This window comes from Puma concolor, chromosome D4, assembly GCF_028749965.1.
Source record: "Puma concolor isolate L17-30 chromosome D4, mPumCon1.1.hap2, whole genome shotgun sequence".
Lineage (NCBI taxonomy): Eukaryota > Metazoa > Chordata > Mammalia > Carnivora > Felidae > Puma > Puma concolor.
The window spans coordinates 1,242,757-1,267,367 of record NC_141679.1 but is presented as its reverse complement, the minus strand read 5'-3'; the positions used below and the strand labels follow the sequence as shown (position 1 = coordinate 1,267,367).

General features: G+C 46.3%; 1 protein-coding gene across 10 annotated transcripts in view; it reads right to left on the bottom strand.

The window, feature by feature from the left end:
- WNK2 (WNK lysine deficient protein kinase 2) overlaps nucleotides 1-24,611 on the bottom strand; it is a 134,250-nt gene that overhangs the window by 51,555 nt on the left and 58,084 nt on the right. For all 10 annotated transcript variants that reach the window (XM_086684766.1, XM_086684764.1, XM_086684767.1 and 7 more), the window contains 8 exons: nucleotides 22,786-23,355; nucleotides 20,535-20,828; nucleotides 20,081-20,130; nucleotides 19,179-19,347; nucleotides 18,976-19,092; nucleotides 18,611-18,781; nucleotides 18,371-18,416; nucleotides 17,778-17,897 (listed from right to left, as the gene is read on the bottom strand). In XM_086684766.1, the coding sequence (XP_086540892.1) occupies nucleotides 17,778-17,897; nucleotides 18,371-18,416; nucleotides 18,611-18,781; nucleotides 18,976-19,092; nucleotides 19,179-19,347; nucleotides 20,081-20,130; nucleotides 20,535-20,828; nucleotides 22,786-23,355 (1,537 nt within the window). The remainder of the gene's footprint in view (nucleotides 1-17,777; nucleotides 17,898-18,370; nucleotides 18,417-18,610; nucleotides 18,782-18,975; nucleotides 19,093-19,178; nucleotides 19,348-20,080; nucleotides 20,131-20,534; nucleotides 20,829-22,785; nucleotides 23,356-24,611) is intronic.

The window sequence follows — 24,611 nt, the reverse complement described above, 5'->3', positions numbered from 1 at the left end:
CTCTCTGTGGTTTTCATCTGAGCAGAATTCTCCACTCCTCACGTGAATTCCATTTGTCCTTTCCCTTTATCTCGACAAATGTCATCTCTGTTCCAACATCTGGCTGTGTCCATCTGCTTCACTCTGATGAACACATGTTGGCTGTGGCAATGCAGCATCGACCCCCTCCCTTGTGTGGCAGGGAACAGCTGTCCCTCCTTCCAATTCCAGGGATGTGCACATAACTGTCTCAGCATGCAGCCACCTGTCCACATGATTGCTTTAGAGGCAGGTCTGACTCCTAGTTCTGCAGAGTAGAGTCAGGCCCAGAACTTCAGAACCCTTCCGAACCGAAATAATTCTCTTTTCTGCCTGCACTTGACCCTGGAAGACCAACACACGGAGGTCCTCCAGCAATCTTGCCACCATAAATGACAAATGTGAGAGGGTTTTTAATTACCGATTTAATTTTTCTATGTTCATAGCACTTTTCAGATTTTCCGTTTCTTCTTATATAAGTTTGGTAAGTTATATTTCTCTAGGACATCACCCGTGTTTTCAAATTTATAGGCATGCAGTTACACATAATATACTCTTAACTCCTTCTCAGTGTTAGTCAGACTGAAGCAATGTCTTCTTCATTCCTGGTCTTGACTGTGCCTTCTCTTTTCTATGCTCAGTCTCACCAGGGGCATACAAATTTTACCAGACATTTCAAAGAACCAACTTCAAGCTTTGTTGACACTCTTTTGTATGTTTGTTTTATATTAATTCATGCTCTTATCTGTTGCATTTCCTCTTTGAGTTTTTCTTTTTATAGTGGACATCACTGATTTTTAGCTTTTTCTCCTTTCTAATATATGCATTTCTTCAAAATTATAGATTTAGCTGCATGCCCAAGTTCGGATATGTAATATTTTCATTTGCATGATTTTCATGTCATTACCATTCAGGATGTTTTCTTGATTTCCATGATTCCTTCTTTGCTTCATGAAATATTTACAAGTGCATTTCTTTTTTTAATACTTTTTAAAGAGTTAATTTTTGAGAGAGAGAGAGAGAGAGAGAGGTAAGAGGTAGAGAGAGCACACAAGCTGGGGAGGGCCAGAGAGACAGAGAGACAGAGAATCCCAAATAGACTCTATACTGCCAGCATAGAGCCCGACACGGGGCTCAAACTCATGAACCATGAGATCATGACCTGAGCCAAAATCAAGAGACACTTAACCGAGTGAGCCACCCAGGTGCCCCTATGAATACATTTCTTAACTGAAAAACATATGGAGATTTTTTTAGATATCTCATTTTTTAATTCCAGCTTACCCAACTATAGCTGGAGAACACACATTGAATGATTTTGATCTTTGAAATCTGTTGAGATTTGTTTTGTGTCTTGCATACGGCTAATTTAAAAATACCCTACGTTGGTTAAGCGTCCGGCTCTTGATTTCAGCTCAGGTCGTAATCTCACAGTTTCGTGGGTTTGAGCCCTGTGCTGGGCTCTGGGCATTGACCGGGCAGAGACTTCTTGGGATTCTCTCTCTCCTCTGCTTCTCCCCGGCTCACGCTCTGTCTCTCAAAAAAAAAAACAAAAAAATTATTTTTTAAATCTTTAAAAAAAAAAAAACCCTATGTGGACTTGGAAAAAAATGTGTATTCTTCAGCCACTGGGTGATCTACATGTAGACCAAGATTGCTAATTCTATTAAAATCCAATACATCCTTAATGACTTTTGTCTTCCTGTTCTAAAGGTTCCAATAATGATTGTAGATCTATTTCTTCATTTACTTCTGTTAATTTTTGCTTTATGTATGTTGAGGCTATGTTTTAAAGACACACAAATACAGAATTCTTCTGTCTTCTTGAAGAGCTGAATCTTTCACCATTGTTTTTGCCTTAAAAAGCCTATTTTTTTCTGACACAAAAAGATCTGCACTAGCTTTGTTTAGGTTAGTATTTGCATACTGTGTTTTTTCCCCGCGTGTTTACATTGAACTTTCTGTATTCTTAGGTCTTAGTTTGTTATTCGTTTGTTTCCTTTTTTCATATTTGGCAACCTTTGACATTTAGTCCATTTCTATTTAATTACTGACCTAGTTGGGTAAAAACTACCATCTTACTAATGATTTTCTATGTGTTCTGCTTGTTCAATGTTACATTTTCTCTCCTTCCTGTTCTTTTGTTTTTTAAGCATTCTTCCCCACTACACCCCGCCACCATGAGTGTGTGAGTAATCTACTATTTTATAATTCTCACAGGGGCATTCTAGAGACAACAGTACACATTCTTGATGTTGGCCCTTCCCACATAATGCAAGAACCCAGAAGCCCTGTGAGTACAATTCCTTCCCCCTCATAAGTATCCCTGTATTTTCACGTATTTTAACACAACAAATATATTTGAACTCTCAAAAAACACAACACTTATACAGTCAACGTTCATTTTGATCTACCCATGTATCTACAATGCCATTACTTTTATTCCCTCCTGCATTTCTGACATTCCATCCAGGATCGCTGGGGGTTATTTTGCTTAATAATATCTCCTCCAGTATTTCTTTAGGGGAGATGTGGACGTGATCAATTATTTTGGTCTTTATTTCGTCTTGATTTACGTAGAATCCTATCACCAAGCAGGGATTCGAAGCTGGCGCTTATTTCTGTTATCATTTGAGGGTAGTAGCATTTGGTGGTCTCCTGGCAAACACTGTCTCTACTAAGACAGGGGCCGTCCAGCTCACTGTTGCTCCTTTAGAGGCACCTGCTTTTTCCTTAAGCATTCTTTCAATTCTTCTGTTTGCCTCTGTACTTTCACTACAATATGTTTAATTAAATATGTTGTTTCTCAGTTTGGAGGCCTTCTTGAATGTGTGGTTAATGCCTTTCAACTCTACATTATCTCCTCAAACTTGATACTGTCCTATTCTTTTCCTTTCTGGGGCACCAATTATATCATGTTTGACTATCTCACTGAAATCTCTATACTTTTTAGCTCCTTTTACTTTTTTAGTTCTTTGTTAATTCTGCCTCCAGCAGTGTACAAACATCCTGTGAGTCTTAGTTTTGACTACTGTATCTTTCAGTTTCACAATTTCCATTCAATTGGGATTTTTTATTTGGGGCATATAAGCAAAATCCACCACAATCAACATGATGAATACACTCCTCATTCTCCCAGACGTTTGTTCATGAACTGTGTAATCTACACCCCCGCCATCCCTTTCCTGCCACACTCTCCTTCCCAGACAACTACTGATCTGCTTTCTGTCCCTATAGTCTCCATTCATATGTGATCATATAACATGCACTTTTGTCTGGCTTAATTTAGCCAAAGCCTTTAGACTTTGCTATAGTCTTTAGACAAAGACAATGATTACTTTGAAAATCATCCATGCTATTGTAAGTACCAATAGTTCATTCCTTTTTTATTATGGAGTAGTGTTATGTTGTATGCATAAACCACAATATGTTTATCGGATGGACAGCAGGTGGGGCTAGTTCAAGGTTTGGGCTATTGTAAGTAAAGCTGTTACAAACATCTGTGAAAATCCTCATACAGACATCTGCTTTGGTTTCTGTTGCACAAGGAATGGCTAGATAACCAATGAAACCATTTAGCCCTGGACAATTCTTTTTTGGGGGGGGAGATTTTTCACTATAAAATCAGTCTTTTTAATTGGTACAGGAGCATTCAGGTTAACTATTCCCTCTTGGATGAGTTTTCACAGGTTGTGCCTTTGTGGAATTAGTCCCTTTCATCTAAGTTGTCAAATTCACGTGTGTAGGTTTGTTCATAGTATTCCATGACTATGATTCCATGATTGTTATTCTTTTATGCAGGTACTGTAGTGATAGCTCTCCTCTTTTATTCTTGATACTGGTATTCAGAGATTTATCAAAATTAGTGATTTTTTTCAAAGAACCAATTTTTGTTTCATTAGTTTTGTCTGTTGTTTTTCTGTTTCAAATTTCATTGATACCTGCTCTTTATTCCCTTCATTTTGCTTGCTTTGGATTTATCCTTTCCTAGTTTTTTAAATTCAAGATGAAAGCTTGGGTTATTGAATTGAGACTTCTTTTTTCATCTAACCATGTAGTGCTGTAAATTTCCCTCTAAGTACTGCATTAGCTGCATTCCACAAATTTTAATATGTTGAATTTTCATTCTTGTTCATTTCAAAATGTTTCCAATTTTCCTTGAGACTTATTCTTCGACTTACAGATTTATCTATTACTGAGAGCAGAGTGTTAAAGTCTTAAACTATAATTGTGGATTTGCTCACGTCTCCTTTCAAAATAAAGCTTTACTGTTAGGTGCATTCATATTTAGAATTGTTAAATCATCTTAATTAACTGGCCCTTTTATGTAATGTTTCTTTTTTTTCTTTCTTTAACTGAAGCATAGTTGACTTACAATATCCTACTTGTTTTGGGTGCACATCATACTGATTTAATATTTTTCTACATTACAAAATGATCCCCATAAGTCTAGTTACCATTTATCACCATACAATTGTTACAATACTGACTATATTCCCTATACTGTACTTTATATCCCCATGACTTATTTAAAACTTGATGTCTGTACCTATTAATCTCCTTTACCTACTTAGCTCATCTCCTAGCCCCTCTCTTCTCTGGTAAACAAAAGCTGTTTCCTGTGTCTATGAGTCTGTTTCTGTTTTGTTCATTTGTCCTTTCCTTTTTTGTTCATTTGTTTTTAGATTTCACATGTAAGTGAAATAATATGGCATCTGTCTCTGACATTTCACTTAGCATAATATCCTCCAAGTCCATCTATATTGTTGCAAATCATGAGCTTTCATTCTTTTTTATGGCTGAGTAATGTGTGTGTGTGTGTGTGTGTGTGTGTGTGTGTGTGACATCTTTATCCATTCATCTTTGGATAGACACTTAAGTTGCTTCCATATCTGGGCTATTGTCAATAATGCTAATAATGCCACAGGAGTGCATGTATCTCTTCAAATTAGCGTTTTCATTTTCTTTAGATAAATACCACAAATGGAATTTCTGACTCATATAACAGACATATTTACTAATTTTTTGAGGAAACTCCATGCTGTTTTCCATAGTGGCTGCACCAATTATTCCCTCCAGCAGTGCACAAGGGTTCCCTTTTCTCCACATCCCCACCAACACTTGTTATTTCTTGTCTTTTTTTTCTTCTAGCCATTCTGACAGGTGTGAGGTGGTGTCTCCTTGTGGTTTTGACTTGTGTTTCTCTGATGATGAGAGATGTTGAGCATCCTCTCATGTGTCTGCTGGCCAACTGTATGTCTTCTTTGGAGAAATGTCTGTTCAAGTTTTCTGCCCATTTAATCAAGTTGTGGGGTTTTTTTTAATTAACTTGTGTAAGTTATTTATATATTTTAGATATTAACCCCTTATCAGATGTATGGTTTACAAATATCTCCTCCCATCTTCTCCCAAAAGGTTGCCTTTTCATTTTGTTGATGGTTTCCTTTGCTGCACAAAAGCTCTTCCCAGTTTGGTGCAACCCCATTTGTTTAGTTTTTGTTGCCCTTGCCTAGAAGAGTGGTCCAGTTTAATTCTTTTGCCTGGAGTTGTCCAATTTTCCCAACACCATTTATTAAAGTGACTGTCTTTTCCCCACTGCATTTTCTTTCCTCTTTTGTCACAGAATAACTGACCACATATGCATGGGTTTATTTCTGGACTGTATTCTACTCCACTGATCTGTGTGTCTGTTTTCATGCCAGTACCACACTGTTTTGATTACTACAGTTTAATAATATAGTCTGAAATCAGGGAGCATGATACCTCCAGCTTTGTTCTTCTTTCTCTAGACTGCTTTGGTTATTTGGAGTCTTCTGCGGTTCCACACAAATCTTGCAACTCTTTGTTCCAGTTCTGTGAAAGCTGCTATTGATATTTTGATAGGACTGCAATGAATCTATATTTTGGTAGTAATATGAACATTTTAACAATATTAACTCTTCCAATCCACGAACAAGGTATATCTTTCTATTTATTTGTATTGTCAGTTTCTTTCATCAACATCATGGTTTTCAGAGTACAGCTCTTTCCCATTCTTGGTTAAATTTATTCCTAGGTATTTTATTCTTTTTGATGCAACTACAAATTTTTCACCTTAACTTAGAAATATTTCTGAGACACATGGGTGGCTCAGATGGTGAAGCATCTGACTTTGCAGGTCATGATCTCATGGTTCGTGCATTTGAGCCCTGCGTCAGGCTCTCTGTTGTCAGCACGGGGCCCACCTCAGATCCTCTGTCCCCCTTTCTCTGCCCCTCTGCTGCTTGCACTCTCTCAAAAATAAATAAACATTTAAAAAGTGCTTTATCTCTCAAAAATGCTAACTATCATCTGAGCTTACAGCAAGTAATAATCTTTCTGTTGGTCTTGCCTTGATGTTGATAGCTGTTGCCTGATCAAGGTGGTGGCTGTGGAAAATTGGGGTGGCTGTGGCACTTTCTTCCAATGAGACAACAAAGAAATCTGCCACATTGACTCCTCCTTTTACAATCAATCTCCCTGTAGCATGAATGCTGTTTGATACCACTGAACTTCTTTCAGGACTGAAATCAATCCTCTCAAATGCTGCCACTGCTTTATTGACTAAGTTTATATAATATTCTAAATCCTTTGTTGTCATTTCAACAATCTTCATAGCATTTTCACCAGGAGTAGATTCCGCCTCAAGGACACTTTCTTTGCTCATCCATAAACATCCATTTAAGTTTTATCATGAGAATGGAGCACTTGAAATATAATAATAATAATGAAAAAGCTTGAAGTATTCTATGTGACACAGAGACACAAAGTGAGCAAATCCCTTTGGAAAAATTGTGACAATAGACCCTTGACACAGGACTGCCACGATGCTTCAATCTGTAAAAAAATAGGGTATCTGTGAAGTGCAATAAAATGAGATATGCTTGTATTAGTTCTAACTGTTTCTCGGTGGAGCCTTTATAGTTTTCTATATATGACGTCACATCACCTGCATATAGTGGTAGTTCTACTTCTTCCTTTCTGATTTAATTTGGGTGCCTTTTCTTTCTTTTTATTGCCTAACTGCTGTGACTACGACTTCCAGTACCACGTTGAATAAAAGTGATGAGAGTGGGCATCCTTGTCTTGTTCTCAGACAAAAGTTCTTTTGATGTATTGTTGAATTTCATTTGCTAATATTTTGTTAAGGCTTTTTGCATCTAGGCCCATCAAGGATACTGATTTGTAATTTTCTTTTTTTGCAGTGTCTTTGCTTTGGTATCAGGGTGATGCTGGCCTCGCAGAATGAGTTTGGATGCATTCATTCCTCTTCGGCAACAGTATGGAAAGCCAGGTACCAACTCTTCTTTAGATGTTTGATAGAATTCAACAGGCAAAGATGGCAGCAGAGTAGGAGGACCCTATGCTTACCTCATCCCACAAATATAACTCGTTATGAAATCATCTGAAAAAGCCCCAAAATCTGTCTGAAGACTGGCAAACGAACTCCACAACTAAAGGTAGAGAGGAGATCACACAAAGAAGGAAGTCAGAGCCGTGGCTTGGGAGAGAAATGGAGAGTGACTGCTGCAGTGGGGAAGGCGCCATGGTCACAGAGACGGATGAGAGATAGACTTACATGCAGGGGGAGCACACAAGGAAAGCTAATCCCCACGGCAATTGGCCTGGAAAGCGAGAGGGACCAAATTTTGTGAGTTCTTGCAACCAGAGGGGCTTAAAACCTGTTGTTTTAAAGGTTAGTGGGCTTGGCTGAGATAGAGCCTGGAAGGTACTATGCTGCTCTTGGAGAGAAGGCAGGCAAACAGCCTGCAGGCATACGGTATGGAAATGGGGATCCAGAGAGCACCTGGGGCACACGGTAGGGAGGTTGTGCGCTCACCTCAGAGTGCATCCCAGAGAGGCACCATTCACAGAGAGACCACTCTGGGAACAAAGGAGCTCTCCAGTGTCATTTCCCTCCCCTGCCCCTCAGCATGAGCATAGGGCCACCTGCGGAAACCAGCGCTCTACTTAACTTGCTTATGCCAAGCCCCCCTCCGACCATGCTCCAAAAAAACCGCACTTCCCAGTCACACTTGCCTCAATCCCAGCATAGTGGACCCCCTCCTCCCCCTGAGAAGACCTGCGTAATCCGCTACTCACACTGCATCTCCCAACTTGGGAGTTTTGCTCGGCTTCCGTTCTGGCAGCAGTGGCAATAAGGCTCACTGCACAAGCAGACCAGAGCACATCTAGTTAAAACACGCCACATTCAGGCCAGGGACCAAACACTGCCCACAGGAGACAAAGAGAGCCCCTGAGGTCAACTGGTCAGAAAAATAAAGCAGCCAGGACACAAAAGCATAGCCCACACAGCACACACTGGAGACACTCCCTGAAGTGTGAGACCCTGAGGAACGGGGGACACTACACTGCAGGGCACTGTAGGATTTCCTCTTAATAAGGCCATTAGCCTCAAGAACAGAAGACATAGCTGACTTGCCTGACACACAGAAACAGGCACAGGGATGTAGACAAAATGAGAAGACAGAGAAATTTATCCCAAATGAAAGAACATGACAAGGCCACAGCTGGAGACCTAAAAGAAACAGATATAAATAACATGCCTGAAGGAGTATTTAAAGCAACAGTCATAAGGATGCTCACTGGACTTGAGAAAAGGGTGGAAGACGTGACTGAGACCCTTAACACCAAGATAAGGAATAACATAGGAGAGATAAAAGGCTCAATAAACAAAATAAGAAATATGCTTGATGGAATGAATAGCAAACGGGAAGAACAAGAAATTAATGACCTACAAGACAAAGGAATGAAAATCAATCAAGCTGAACAAAAAGAGAGAGAAAAGAATTATGCAGTACAAGAATAGACTTAGGTAACTCAGTGACTCAAACATAATAACATCTGTATTATAGGAACCTCAAAAGAAGAAAGAGAAAAGGGAGCACGAAATTTATTTGAAACAATAATAGCTGAAAACTCTCCTAATCTGGGGAAGGAAACAGACATCCAGATCCAGAATGCACAGAAAACTCCCATTAAAATAAACAAAACCAGATCCATACCCAGATATGTTGTAATTAAAATGGCAAAATATAGTGATAAAGAAAAGACACTTAAAGCAGCAAGACAAAATAAAATAGTTACATACAAGGGAAACCACATAAGGCTATGAGCAGATTTCTCAACAGAAACTTTGCAGGCCAGAAGAGAGTAGCATGACATAGTCAAAGTGCTGAATGGTAAAAATCTACAGTCAAAAATACTCTATCCAGCAAGGCTACCACTCAGAATAGAGGGAGAGATAACAAGTTTCCCAGACCAAAAAAACAAAAACTAAACAAACAAACTTAAAGGACTTCATGACCACTAAATCAGCCCTGCAAGAAATATTAAGGGGGAACGTTTTGAAAGGAGAGACCAAAAGTGACAGTATACCTGCAGGAAACACAGAAGAAGTAAATATGAGTGTTTCTGTGAATATTCAGTCAAGGAACTCACAAAATAAAAGGAGGTAGAACATGATACCATACCTTCTTACCTAGGTAAGAAGGACAAGAGTAAAGAACAGGTTCACACTTGAATGATCATTGACTTAATACAGACTGCTATATGCAGCAAATGTTCTATAAAAACTTAATGGTAATCATGTATCAAAAACCACTAATAAATATGCAAAGAATAAAGATAATTAAATCCAAATATATCACTGAAGAAAATCAGAAAACCACAAGAGAGAAAAAGGAAACGAAGAATCAGAGAAAATCTTCGGAAACGACAATGTCAATAGATACATATCTATCAATAATTACTTTGAATGTAAATGGACTAAATGCTCCAACCAAAACACAAACAGTGACAGAATAGATTAAAAAACAAGACCCATCTATGCTGCCTACAAAAGACTCATTTTAGACCTAAAGACACCTGCATATTGAATGTGAGGGGATGGAGAAACATTTGTCAGGCAAATGGATGTCAAAAGAAAGCTGGAGTAGCATTACTTATATTGAACAAAACAGACTTTAAAACACGGTAACAAGAGGCAAAGAAGGCCATTATATAATCATAAAGAGGACAATCCAACAAGAAGATATAATAATTATAAATATTTATGCACCCGACATGAGACCAGCCATATGCATAAAACAATTAATAACAAACATAAAGAAACTAATCGATAATAATACAATAATAGTAGGGGACTGTATACCCTACTTACATCAATGCACAGATCATCTAAACAGAAAAGCAACAAGGAAACAATGGCTTTGAGTGACATATTGAACCAGATGGATTTAACAGATATATTCAGAACACTCCATCCCCAAACAGCAGAAGACACATTCTTTCCAAGTGCACATGGAACATTCTCCAGAATATATTCAATTACATTGGGCCACAAAACAACCCTCAACAAATTCAAAAAGATCGAAGTCATATGACCACAACACTATGAAACTAGAAGTCAACCACAAAAAAATCTGGAAAGATTAAAAGGTTAAATAACACACTACTAAATAATAAATAAGTCAACCAGGAAATAAAAGAGGAAATCAGAAAGCACATGGAAACAAATGGAAATGAAAATGCAACGCTCTAAAACCTGAGATACAGCAAAGGTAGTTCTAAGAGGAAAATATATAGCAATAAATAGGCTTCTTGAGGCCTATCTCAAGAAGCAAGAAAAATCTCAAATAAACAACCTAACCTTACACCTAAGTTAGTAGAAAAAGAACAAACAAAATCCCAAAACAGTAGAAGGAAGGAAATCATAAAGATTACAGCAGAAACAAATGATTTAGAAACCAAAAAACAATGGAACAGATCAATAAAACTAAGACCTGGCTCTTTGAAAAAAACAAAAAAAATCAATAAAATTGATAAACCTCTAGCCACACTTATCAAGGGAAAAAAAGACTAAAATAAAATTAAAATGAGAGAAAATAAATATCAATACCACAAAAATACAAATAATTATAAAAGAGTATCATGAAAAACTATATGCCAAAAATTGGACAACCTAGAAGAAATAAATAAATTCCTAGAAACATAACCTTCCAAAACTGAAGCAGGAGGAAATAGAATATTTGAACTGATCACCAACAATGAAATTGCATCAGTAAGCAAAAAACTCCCAACAACAGTCCAAGACCAGATGGCTTCACACAGGTGAATTTTACCAAACATTTAAAGGAAAGTTAAGAATTCTTCTCAAACTATTCCAAAACATAGAATGGAAGGAAAACTTCCAAATTCATTCTATGAGGCCACATTACCCTAATACCAAAGCCAGATAAAGACACCACTAAAAAAGAGAACTACAAGCCAACACCCATGATGAACATAAATCCAAAATTCCCCCCCATCCAAAATACTAGCAAACCGAATCCAACAATACATTAAAAAAAATCATTCACCACGATCAAGTGGGACTTATTGCTGGGCTGAAAGGGTGGTTCAACATTCACAAACCAATCAATGTCATACATCACATGAGTAAGAGAAGGATAAGAACCATATGATCATTTCAATAGGTGCAGAAAAAGCATTTGACAAAGCACAACAGGCATTCATGATAAAAACCCTCAACAAAGTAGGTTTAGCGGGAACATACCTCAATGTAATAAAGGCCATATATGAAAAATATACAACTAACATCATCCTCAAGGGGGAAAAACTGACAGCCTTTCCCCTAAGGTCAGGAATAAAAGACAGGGATGTCCACTCTCACCACTTTCAGTCAACATAGTAATGGAAGTCCTAGCCTCAGCAATCAGACAACAAAAAGAAATACAAAGCATCCAAATCAGCAAGGAAGAAGTCAGACTTTCACTATTTGCAAATGACAGGATATTCTATACAGTATACCTGAAAGACTCCACCAAAAAATTGTTAGAGCTGATACACGAATTCCGAAAAGTCAGGATATAAACTCAATGTACAGAAATCTGTTGCATTTCTACACACCAATAATGAAGCAGAAGGAGAAATCAAAGAATCAATCCCATTTACGATTGCACAAAAATGATGATACCTAGGAACAAATCTAACCAAGGAGTAAAAGACCTGTACTCTGAAAGCTATAAAACACTGATGAAAGAAACTGAAGATGACACAAAGAAATGGAAAAGCATTCCAATGCTCATGGGTTGGAAAAACAAATATTGTTAAAATGTCTATACTACCAAAAGCAATCTACACATTTAATGCAATCCTTACGAGAATACCAACAGCATTTTTCACAAAACTAGAACAAACAATCCTAAAATTTATATGGAACTGCAGAAGACCTTGAATAGCCAAAGCAATCTTGAAAAAGAAAAGCTAAGCTCCTGGAGGCATCACAATTCTGGACTTCAAGTTACATTACAAAGCTATAGTAATCAAGATAGTATGGTACAAAAACAGACACATCAATCAATAGAACAGAATAGAAAACCCAGAAATAAACCCACAATTATACGGTCAATTTTTGACAAAGCAGGAAAGAATATCCTATGGGAAAAACAGTCTCTGGTTTTCCCAAAACAAATGGTGTTGGGAAAACTGGACAGCAACATGCAAAAGAATGAAACTGGGCCACTTTCTTACACCTTACACAAAAATAAACTAAAATGCATTAAAGACCTAAATGTGAGACCTGAAACCATAAAAATCCTAGAAGTAAGCACAGGCATTAATTTCTCTGACATTGGCCATAGCGAAGTTCTTCTAGATTCTTTCCCAAGGTGAGGGAAATAAAAGCAAACATGAACTATTGAGATTACATCAAAATAAAAAACTTCTGCACAGCAAAGTAATCAACAAAACTAAAAGGCAACCTGTAGAATGGGAGAAGATATTTGCAAATGATATATCTGATGAGGAGTTGGTATCCGAAATATACAAAGAACTTATAAAACTCAACACCCCAAAAAACAAATAATCCAATTAAGAAATGGGCAGAAGAGGGGCACCTGGGTGGCTCAGTCGGTTAAGCAGCCAACATTGGCCCAGGTCATGATCTCGCGGTTTGTGAGTTCGAGCCCCGCATCAGGCTCTGTGCTGATAGCTCAGAGCCTGGAGCCTGCTTAGGTTCTGTGTCTCCCTCTCTCTCTGCCCCTCCCCTTCTCACGCTCTGTCTCTCTGTCTTTCAATAATAAATAAATGTCAAAAAAAAAATTAAAAAAAAAAAGAAAGAAAAGAAATGGGCAGAAGACATAAATAGACATTTCTCCAAAGAAGACATAACAGATGGCTAACAGACACACGAAAAGATGCTCATCATCACTGATTATCAGGGAAACTGCAAATCAAAACTACGGTATCACCTGACACCTCTCAGAATGGCTCAGATCAACAACACAAGAAACAATAAGTGCTGGTGGTAATGTGTAGAAAGGGAAACTCCCGTGCATTACTGGTGGGAATGCAAACTGGTGCAGCCACTCCGGAAAACAGTTCAGAAGTTCCCCAAAAAGTTAAAAATAGAACTACCCTATGATCCAGTAATTGCACAACTGGGTATTTACCCAAAGAATACAAAAACACTAACTCAAAGGGATACATAGACTCTGATGTTTATAGTAGCATTATTTACAACAGCCAAGATATGGAAAGAGCCCAAATGTCCATCAACTGATGAGTGGATAAAGAAGATGTGGTGTGTATATATATATGTACACACACACACACATATACACAATGGAATATTATTTCGGCCATAAAAAAGAATGAAATCTTGCCATTTGCAATTAACATGGATGGAGCTAGAGTAGAACACTAAGCAAAGTAATTCAGTCAGAGAAAGACAAGTACCATGTGATTTCACTCATATGTAGAGTTTAAGTAAAAAAAACAAATGAGCAAAGGGAAAAAGAAAGAAAGGCAAACCAAGAAACAGACTCTTAACTGTAGAGAACAAATTGATGGTGACCAGAAGGGAGGTGGGTGGGAGATGGGTGAAACTGGTGATGGGCATTCAGGAGTGCACTTGTCATGATGAGCACCAGGTGATTAAAATAAAATTAAATATCAAAATTAAAAACGGAGTACTGCTCAAAAAAAAGTTTTTAATTCCACTATTGTTAACAGACAGTGTTATATTATTTTCAGGTGTTTCTTACAGTGGAAGTATAAATAATTGATTAAAGACCTTTGTTTTAGAATATAAGCATTTCTTGCTATAAATTGCTCTCTACACAAAACTTCAACTGCATGTGTTTTGTTATTTCATTTTTATTTTCTTAATAAAAAAATTCCCCTTCTGATAAAAATAAATAAAATAAATGCTTGGTAGAATTCACCTGAAGCCATCTGGTCCTGGACTTTTGTTTTTTGGGAAGTTTTTAAATTACTGATTCAATTTCATTACTTATAATCTATCTACTCAGATTTTCTATTTCTTTGTGATTCAGTCTTGGAAGATTATGTGTTTCTAGGAACTTATCTTTTTTTTTTTCTTCTAGGTTGTAATGTTGTTTTTGTTGTTATTTTTTATTCCTGGTCATTTTCTTTGCTCTAGAAGTCCATTTTGCATATTAAATAGCCATTCCAGTGACCTTTTGATTAGTGTTTGCATGTTATGCTTTTTCTTTTAATGTATCTATAGCATTATATTTGAAGTTGCTTATAGATGACAATTAAGTCAAATTTTCTTTTAACCCAGTCTCACAAATCTCTGTCTTTTCAAGGATGTGCTAAGACCACTTACATTTAATTCAATTATTGTTTAGATGTAGACCTACGATTTGTTTGTCCCTTGTTCCCCTCTTTTAGAAATCTTGTTTATTCTTTCTTTTCTTTTTCTTTCTGGATTTTTTTTTTTTTTGGTGTTCTCTCTGAAAACAGAATTCTGGGCTGACAGGTTTTTTCCTTCAATGCTTTAGAAATGCCATGCCACTTCCTTCTGGACTCCACAGTTTCTGGTGAGAAATCTGCAGTCATTTAAACACTGCTCCCCTCCAGGTCATACATCATTTTTCTCTGGCTGCTTTCACAGTTTTTTCTTTCTCTATTTCTCAGCAGTTTATGTGTCCTGGTATGGATTTCTTTGGGTTTATCCTTTTTGGGATTCATTCAGCTTCTTCAATCTATAGGTTTGTCTGAATGTCACCAAACTTGGGAAGTTTTCTGCATTATTTCCTCAAATATTTTCTCAGCACTGCACTCCTTCTCTTCTGCTTCTGGGACTAATGACACAAACAGTAGACCTCCGTGCCGTTCCACAGTCCGTGAAGCTCTGTTCATCTTTTTCTAAGTTCTGCTTAGATAGTTCCAGGTATTTCAAGTTTCTGTCTCCTCTTCGTACTCCCTTTCTTCATGAACACTTCCCACTTCAACATTTGTTTCAAGAACGTTTATAATTGCTTGTTGGATCATGTTTACAATTGCTTCTTGAAAGTCTTTGTGAGATCATCCCAACATCTATTTTGTCTTGTCATTGTTGGTGGTCTTTTTCCAACGCAAGCTGGCATTTTTATTGTTTTTCATTTGAGGGGTATTTGGATTACACTGGTTGGACTGCATTCGTCTGGATTTTGAATACCATGAGACCCTACATCTCTTTAACTCCTATGGTGAAATGCTGATGTTTCCTTTAGCAGACAACTAACCTGGTCAGATTCAAGCTGCGAGTTACAATCCACCTTCTAAGAGCTGTGGCTACAATGTCAGTCTATCCATCAGCTCAGTTCTCAGCTTATCATGTGCTAATTAGGATCAGATCCATACACACACAGGACGAGGGTAAGCCCAGGAGTTCATAAACAACTTCATGGGATTCCTCCCCAAGCTCCTCCTTTTGCATGATATCTCAGATCCATGACACCCCTTTCCAGTCCCCTGAAACCACCCACTTGAACAACTGAGAGGAGCAGAGCCCAGTGGCAGGAGAGAAGAAAGTGAAAAGAGCAATGATTTTGATTTGTATCCTTTGTCCTCCGACTTCTGGCTCCACCCAGCAGAAAGCCTCTCCACTTCCACTGCGTTGGTTCCTGTTGCTGCTGCTGCCCCTCGGAAATGTTGGGGGTGGGGGGTGGACAGGGAGGACCCCACACCATGCTCTGTGCTTTAGGAATTTGTTCACTCTCTTGCTCTGCAAGGAGACTAGCGGGCATCTCCCGGAGCCTCCCTGTCTGCACCCAGCACTCACTCCCAGGCTGCACACTGCCCTGACCTCAGGCCAGGAGGCACCAGAGGGAAAGGCTGTAAGCTCACCACCGGCCCAGGAATCCCTGGAACTCTGGCTCACTTCCCCCGTCCCCAACTTACTTCCCAAGTCTCAAAGAGCTGTGCCGGCACGCGGCTAGGCTCAGTGAAGGGCTGCTATGGTGTGCAGACTCCATGTCACCCAGACTCTCTATTTCTTATCGTGAGTCAAGTAGTGCGTTCAAAAGGTGCACGACCGTGAGGTCCAGAACGGAGCCACCCTCCTCCAGAGAGAACCTGCGTGCTTCTGCTTGAGCACACGGCACATGCTCCAACATCACCCCAATGCAGGCGCCATGCTGAGGTGGCTCCTTTCTCTGCCTGGCCTGTCACTTCTCCAGCAGGACTCCGCGCCTTCTCTCCAGCCTGCTGAAGCTTCAGCCCTCAGCCTCTCAGTCACCTTTCAGGAATGGGAATTGCCTCCAGGGGAGCAGGGCCAGCACCGGGCTACCCCACGTCCTGGGTCTCCACCCTCCCCTGGACCCTGGCCTGATCTGCACTGCCTTTGATGCCCAAGGACCTTCGAGCTGACGATCATCCAGCTTCTCTCATCCTCAGTGGATGGTGCATCCCAATGAACAAATCTGCTGTCCCTGACAGTAGCTACTTTTTTTTTTCAAATAAGTAAGGAAACTGGCTCCCAAAGGTTCTCTGAGATCAGTGAACAGATGAGGGAATTAGGGTTTAAGTTGGGCACGTCCTATGAATCAATTCACCACAATGAAAACTGACTTTATAAGGGTTTTTCTCCCTCTAGTTAACTGGGTGTGTGTGTATTAAATCAAGCATATTCTTATTTTAAAACTGAGCCACTGCAGACAATGCTGCTGTTCCCCTGACCCCTCATCCAGGGTGGGCCAGGTCCTTTACCTGAGGTCACCAGGTCTGTTTATGGCTGTGCTGGGATTCTGTTATCAGGCTGACCTTTTCCCCATGGGAACAAACCTTCAGAAGTATAACAGAAGTCACTGGGAGCTCATGATATAAAATGAAAAATGATTTACAAATATTTTTCACCCATGTGCCATAAAGTTAGATCAAATTACATAACTGGCAACTTTCTCCTGCCAGCTTACAGGGAATTAGACCTTAATCTGTTCAAGTGATTATTTTCAGCCTCCCAAGGGACCATGGAATAAGGATTTAACGATCGCCCCAAGGGCAAGCTTGCTGGCATCTGTCCCCACACGGCCAAATCGGTATTAGTTCTCCTTGGGGACAATTTAAAATCAGAGTCTTAGTACTGAAAGGGACTTTCCCACTCCACCCCCAGAGTAAGCGGAGTAAGGAGGAGAGTGTCCTACAGGTGGGCCACACAGAGGGAAGAAATAGGAGGTGGGAGCCATCGCCCACAGCGGTAAGAGAGAGCAAGGTCAGAGTCGCTGGGCACACAGCTGAGCGGCCGGGTGCGTCACCTGCACGAGGACAGTAAGGGCAGCCCGAGCCTGAGCGCCACCTTGACCAGGTGGAAAACCAGGTGGACTTGATGAGGTCCACGAGCCATGCTGGGCTTTGGGGTGACGGTGCGGGCTGAGCCGGCATGCCGAGTGGCCAAGCTACCGGGGAGAAGAGCTACCGGCTGCTCTTACCTTGGCTGGCTTCTGGCTGCACGGAGCCCAGAGGAAGTGGCGGTGAAGGCTCAGGGGCCTCTGCCGCTGGGTGCTCAGCCACCGGGCAGATGATAAACCACCTCTTGCCCGTGTGCAGAACTACAGAGCAGAGCAAAACAGCAGGAGAGACAGAGTGAATTTCTCCCATGGCTGACAGGACCCCTCGCCATTGGCACCAGACCTGCTCTTCTCACACCAGTGGGGGGCATGTGCAGCCCGCCTGGGGGGACTCCTCCCTGGAAGCCTGGGGCTCACACAACACCTTCAACACGGGCTTGTTCCCAGAACGTTGGCAATGCCATCAACAAAGGGGGGACAGAGGCAGCGGCCAGTCCATGCTGTGCTCAGTCCCCACCAGGGCCACACCCAGCTCCTCAGGGTCAGCTATCCTTGCACCTGGGGGTGCTCACCACACCCGCCAGCAAACCCCCCAGTTTCACGGCCGAACCCCCTTGTGATATGCTCAACACGGTCTTATCAAACGCCCAAGAGACAGAGAAGGGACAAGGACAGAAATGCCTCTTCCAGAGGTCGGTCAGGATGGCAGGTGCGGGCCCAGAAGGCAGACGTACCGTTCTGCTGATACACGGGGGCGTTTGCTTGGGACTGGCGACTCTCCTGGGAGGTAAAGGAGCAGACATCAGCAGACCGCGTGGAACAAGAACCTCCCGCAGAGCCCAGCGTGGCCGCCCAAGGGGCCTCCGGAGCCCGGTCGACCCTCCCTGAGCCGCAAGCGCCCACCCTCCGGGCCACCTCACCCAAAGCCGCGTGACCTGCAGATCCTCCAGCAGCCCGGCCCTCCCAGGACTCACCTCCCCAGTGCCCAGGCCACAGGTGCTGAGGTGCGGCGGGCTCACCCCGGGGTCGGAGCCCCGGTCGACGTCCGTGTCCTCACTGAGCATATCCTCCGCCTTGTCCATGACGTCCTTCATCTGCTCGATGAACGTCTCTCGTTCGGCCTGCAGGATGAAGTCGTGCTCCACCTGCAACGTCACAGGCAGCCCTGTTCAGGGGGACACGCCGTGGGCCTCGCCGCACGAGATATTCCCTGACGGATGCACTTCACTTCCGCCCCGCACTCAGCCCAGGGGCGGCTCAGTGACAGCAGCAGCGCCCCCAGGGGACAGCGGAAGCAGGAGATGGCCTTCCTATGTCAGGGGAAGACACCTGGCCTCACCATATAGGTGGCGATCTCGTCAGGCGCGTCCCCGTCTAGGTCAAACTTGAATGTCACCATCTTGTGGTTGTGCGTCTCCAGCTGGCACTCCACCATCTTGTCGCCCGTGTTGCATACCTGCAGGACACGGGGGTGGTGAGACCACGAGCAGGCCGCGTCCAGGGAGCCCTGTGCCCACAGGCCTGCCCTGCCAGGCCACTCACATTCAGGATGGTGAGCCGGGGGCGGCTGGCTCTCTCCTGGCGGGAGCGCGCACGCGTGGACCTGCGGTGATGTTTCCGGGCAGCCCTGCCCTCCAGCCTCCCACCACCAAATGCACCCTCACAGCTGTCGCTCATCTCTCTTCCAGAGGGAACGTCGGAGCCTCCGTAGCTGTGTGAAAACCCAACGTTACAGCCACCCGCAGACAGTCCTCACGCGAGATCAGGAAATAGCCAGAAAAGCTAGAGGATGTGAGGCCAGCCCCGATCCCACCTTCAGGGCCCCCAGCCCCCTCTCCCACCGTAAGGCCTGTCCTCAGTGGCACTGGGGTCGTAGGGCTGTCTGACACGGGACCTCTGTCCTCTCTGACTCTTGATCTGTGACTCAGGCCCAGCTGGCTCACGGAACACATGAGGATTAAGAAAATCCTCCTCTGTGCCTCAGTTTCCCCATCTGTGCAACAGGAACTCAACAACCACCTGGGGCCATAGCAGGGTTTGAGGAGGGATTGCACAGCACTGCCTGGGGCTGGCACACCAGGACACATGAGCACTTCCTGCATCTGGTTCCGTCCCCCAATGTGACAAGCTCTATGGGTAGGCAAAGACAGGTGGCCAACAGCCACAGAGTCGGGAGGCTGGGGGCGTGGGCCACACTTGGCCCACTCTTTGCCCACTGCCTCCTTTTCTGGTACATGCTAGGCACCACAGACAGGTGCCAGGACCTGGACCCAGACCCTGGAGGACTTCAGAGAAGCTCCGCCAGGTCAGGCTCGGAAACAGGTGACGCTGCTAGATGCTGTGACCGGCGAGGGCGAGGGTGGCAGGCCTCGAGGTCTGTGTGCAGCCGCAGTGCGGGAGGGTCTGGGTGGACATGGGAGCCCGCGGGCCAGCTGGGCCGGTACCTGTCACAGCTCTGTGGGGCGCTGGGCTGCTTCTCCTGAGAGGACTGCTCCTGAAACAAGACCACGGACAGGAGGACGGGTTATACTGGCTTCCCCACCACACAGCTGCACACGGCCTGCTGTCCCCCCACCTCGCCGGCCCAGGAAGCTGACCACACAAGGTGGCAGGCTCGAGAGCTTCCGTCTCGCGGAATTCCTGAAAGCAAGGGCGCACCGTTTGCCGCCCCGCTGCGGTCATCCCCTCAGGAGAGCACACGGGCCTTCCCATCCCCCCGAGGGAGCACCACAACTCTCCTAGCGGGAGCGGAAGAACAGTGCCTGCAGCTGTCACAGGGTACCCTTCCACCTTCCTGAGTGTGTCCCAACTTCCAGGGCGGAGACCTAAGACCGCTGCTCAGGGGGCTTCTGGGGTCGGGGTGGGGGGGTGCGGGGGGCAGGGGGCAGGGGCACATACCTCCGGGGCCGGCTCCACCGTCAGCTGCACGGCCGGGCAGGGGCTGGCGACCCCGGGCCCGGTGGGTGGTGGTGGGTGGGAGGTGGGCGGCAGGAGCGGCGTGGTCTGGACGGGCAAGTTCTGAGAGGCCGCCACCACCACGGGGGCCAGGGAGCTGGGGAGCTGAGGCAGCTCGGGGACAGGAGGCGGCAACACTTCGGGCAGAGGTGGGGAGAGGATGGCGGCTGGCACGGGTGCCGTGGGGACCTGGGCGGTGACATCCACAGCGTACGGAGGCGGGTGGCCAAGCAAGATCTGGGGGCACAGGGGACAGGGAAGCCAGTTGGAGTGCCAGCCATGCCTCCGCCAAGAGGTGGTGGTGGGGGGGTGGGGGGGGGTCCTGGGCCAAAGCAGGTGCTTCCTGGTCCAGGCAGGCGCACCCACTCAGGGCTGGGCGATGGGCGTTCCTCTGCAATCTGGCCCCTGGCCCCAGGACACGTTAACACACACATTTAGCAGTAACCGCTAACAGCGGGCACTTCCAAGCCCTCGTCTCTGTGCCATGAAACCTAAAACCACACTTCACTTCCGAACTTAAGTCCAGCTGAGAAGCTCTAATAGTGGCCAGTACTCAGCAATGGGCAGGGCCCCCCAGGGCCACCGAGGGACCTGACCCACACACTGCCCCGGCCTTCCGTCAGCCACGTGTGGGAGGAGCGGGCACTTCGGCCTGCAGAGGGCGGTTCGGGACACGGGCTGGGCTCCTCACAGACCCTCTCAAAGCTCCCGGTGGGACAGCTGAGAAACAGGCAGAAGGTGGGCCCCCATGTGAAAGAGCGGGAGCCTCCATCGCGCCCTGCCTCCAGGTTGAGGCCAGGAACATGAAGGCCCGCTGCTAGGCGCGCTGGCGTGGGGATCGGCTGTGAAAGCCACAGCCCCTTCTCCCCCGGAAGGACCCCCAGCTGCTGTGTTCACGGGAGTCTTCTCTCAGCACAGGGAGGCCGTGAGGCGGCCAGCCCGGCCCGTCCACAAACCACAGACACCGGGAGGCCGCCAGGCATGGCCAACAGCCCGTGGGCGCACGGCGCCTGCCCCAGCTGCCGGCTGAGCCAGCGACCCACACACCAGGCCAGAAGGCAGAGAGGCACCAGTCCAGGCCCTGACACTGCAGACCCCAGGCCTCCACGGCGCCCTTGGCTTTCTGCAAACAGCCCCGACCGGTTGAGCGGATGTCACCCCGACTAACGGGCTAGGCAGGTGCTTGTTCAGTTGGGCGCCAGACTGCTGCATCTCCTCTGCCCCCTGCTGTCAACACAAACCAGCCCTTCTTTCACCAACAAATCCTTCCTGGAATCAGGCATTGAGAATCAACGGCCAGGAGAACCTGTGTGCTCTCCAGATGCGCGGTCTTACTCGAGACTAGAGAGTGCAAAGTGACACCTGGCTCCTCCACGCGCATTGGGGGTAGATCTTCAACACGAGGCCCAAGGGGGGCTACTGGCCCCAGCACACAGGAGAGGGATCTTAGCTCAGAAGGCAAATAGCTCGCTGCGGCCACACAGCTGCTGAGACTTGGGGCCCAGGGTGGGGGGGGGGGGTGGCCCCAGGTGATAGGTCCCCAGGTCACAAGCTCCCAGGTGAGAGGCCCCACTCCCGCTCCCCTCCTCACGTGAGGTTGGAAAACAGCTTAGAGCTCCAACAGGTGCATGGAGTCCTGGGAAGGCCAGCCCTTCACTGTCCACACAGCAAGCCACCTAAGGTGCCCATCTGACCCCAGGGGTCATCCCTGTCTGCTCTGGCCATCCTGAAACCCACAGCTGTGTGCCCTTAGCACTGCCTGTCCGCTTCCTCAGAGCCCCGTCTGCCTTGCTCCCTGGCTGCTGGGATGGGGGTGAGCCACTAGCCGGCTCCCAGGTGCCCCGCCTGGAGCTGAGACACGGGCTCTAGACCCTGCCTGGAGAAGGCATGGCCAGGGACCCCATCATCATCACCACCACCATCACCACCAGCAGCAGCAGCTAACACTGACCCTCTAAAGAGCCCAATGGTGGAAGCATCAGTCACCCCAACTCCCGCAGCTGCAATTCTGGATACAGCAGGCATGCCACCCGCGGCATGAGAAGCCACAGCCGAGGGACAGAACTGCCCGCTCGCCCACCCCTCCTCCTCCCCCGGGTCTACGGAGAAGCAGAGGCCAGAGAACCTCTCTGGGTCAGCAGCTAAGGCCGTCTTCCGGGACCTGAGGGCGGGCCCTGCGTGGCAGGTGGATTACCTGGCTCCCCGCCCCACCTGCCGCAGCGGCCTGCTCTGGAAGGTGTGTGACGCTTGGCTGGTGGGGCTGCGGCAGCGTGGGGGGCACAGGCTGGGACGGGGCAGCCCGCACGTTCTGCGCCGCGTGGAGGGGAGAAGGCGGGACGTCGCTGGGCACCATCTGTGGAAAGGCTGCCGGGTACACGGGCTGGGCCGGGAGCTGAGCCACAGCGGCCGGGTGAATGGACAGGGCGGCCACACCCTGCGGGGCCACGGCCAGCAGAGGGATGGCGGTGGCGGTGGCCGCCACGTTTGGCACAATGGTCCGGCACGGCACGGCGAGCGGCGCCCCGGTGGGGTGCGGCAGCTTGACCGCCTGCAGGGGCAGGGCTGGTGATGCGGGCAGGGGGGCGGCGGCGGCGGCGCTGAGCGGGAGGCTTGGCAAGATGACGGCGGGAGAGAAATACTGAGAGGGAGCGGGGACGGAGGGGACGGCGGGCCCGGTAGCGGCCGGCAGGTCAGGCAGAGCTGTGGAGAGGCTGTCCATGGAGGCCAGGGGCGCAATGGGCGGCCCGACGGGAAGCGGAGGCACCTGAAAAACACGGGAGCACGCCAGCCTCACCAGGGCTCGCTCGGCCCAACGCCCGCCCCCTACCCGCCCGACGCGAGTCCTCCCGCCCCACGCCACCGACGCACGCCAGCCCCATAACAGTCCTCCCGCACCACGCACGCCTGACGCACGCCTGACACATCCCTGACACCCGCTCGCACGCACGCCCCGCCCCCCGCCGGCCCACCCCGCACCCGCCTGACGCCCCCACCACCAGCCCCGGCACTTCCAGGCAGCTGCTGCAGAAAGGAACCGGCTGGCAGCTCAGACTCGAGGGCTTGGAGCAGTGACTCCGGGCTTCGCAGCTTCCACACGTTTTCCTTCGAGAGCCAGCACCGTCCACACCACCAGACTGGCCCCCAAGATCCGAAATTACTTTGTCTAACACCCCCCAGTCTGAACACACTCACAGGGAGACCAAACTCTGGAGGGCTGTCTCAGGGGAAAGCATATCCAAGACCCCCCACGTGCTGGGGCCGTGCCCCACAGCGGTGCTCTGGAACCTTCCGCATCTGGTCTTCCATCCTGGAGACACCCGCTATCTGGCCTCCTGGAATCAGCACTTAACACATTTCGGCGGATTCTCTCTTTAAAGCCTTTTCAGTGGCCAACATGTGAGCATCGTCACATAATGCCAGTCTTCCCGCGATTATCAAGCAACAAAAGTCTGCAAGCCAACTTCTACCTATCGGAAAAGCCACTCAACACTGTTACCGCCAGAAAGGGAACAGGAGCTTAACTAGACGGTGACTGTGTTGAGGACAAGACCAGGTGACAAGACTCTCCCATGGGCTTCCGCAAACCGTGGGGACGCTCACACCTTCAATGTGTGGCACAGTTCCCTTCTGCATCCCACCGACGTGGTGTGATGGGCCCGTGACAGGTACGCCGTCGATGGCATTAACCCCGGCAACAGCACCCAAGCACCATGTACTATCCAGTGTCCCTGGTCATTTGAGGCCCTGGACTCACAACGGGCACAGCCTTGGGTGGCTCCATGATAGACCGTGGCCATAGCTTTGTGCTACACCCTGACTCCCGTGGCCCTGACCCTGGGCCGAACCTCTCTCTGTCCCGGACGTACTTGGGAGAGACGCCCAGGGCAGATGGGCACGGCCACCCCAGCCCCAGGGAGTGCTCCCATCCCGAGGACCCGTGAGCACTCACAGCCCAGATACAAGGAGCAGCCAGCCAGGCTGGGGGCGAAGGCAAGGTGGAGGGCAGTGCGGGGAGGGGGG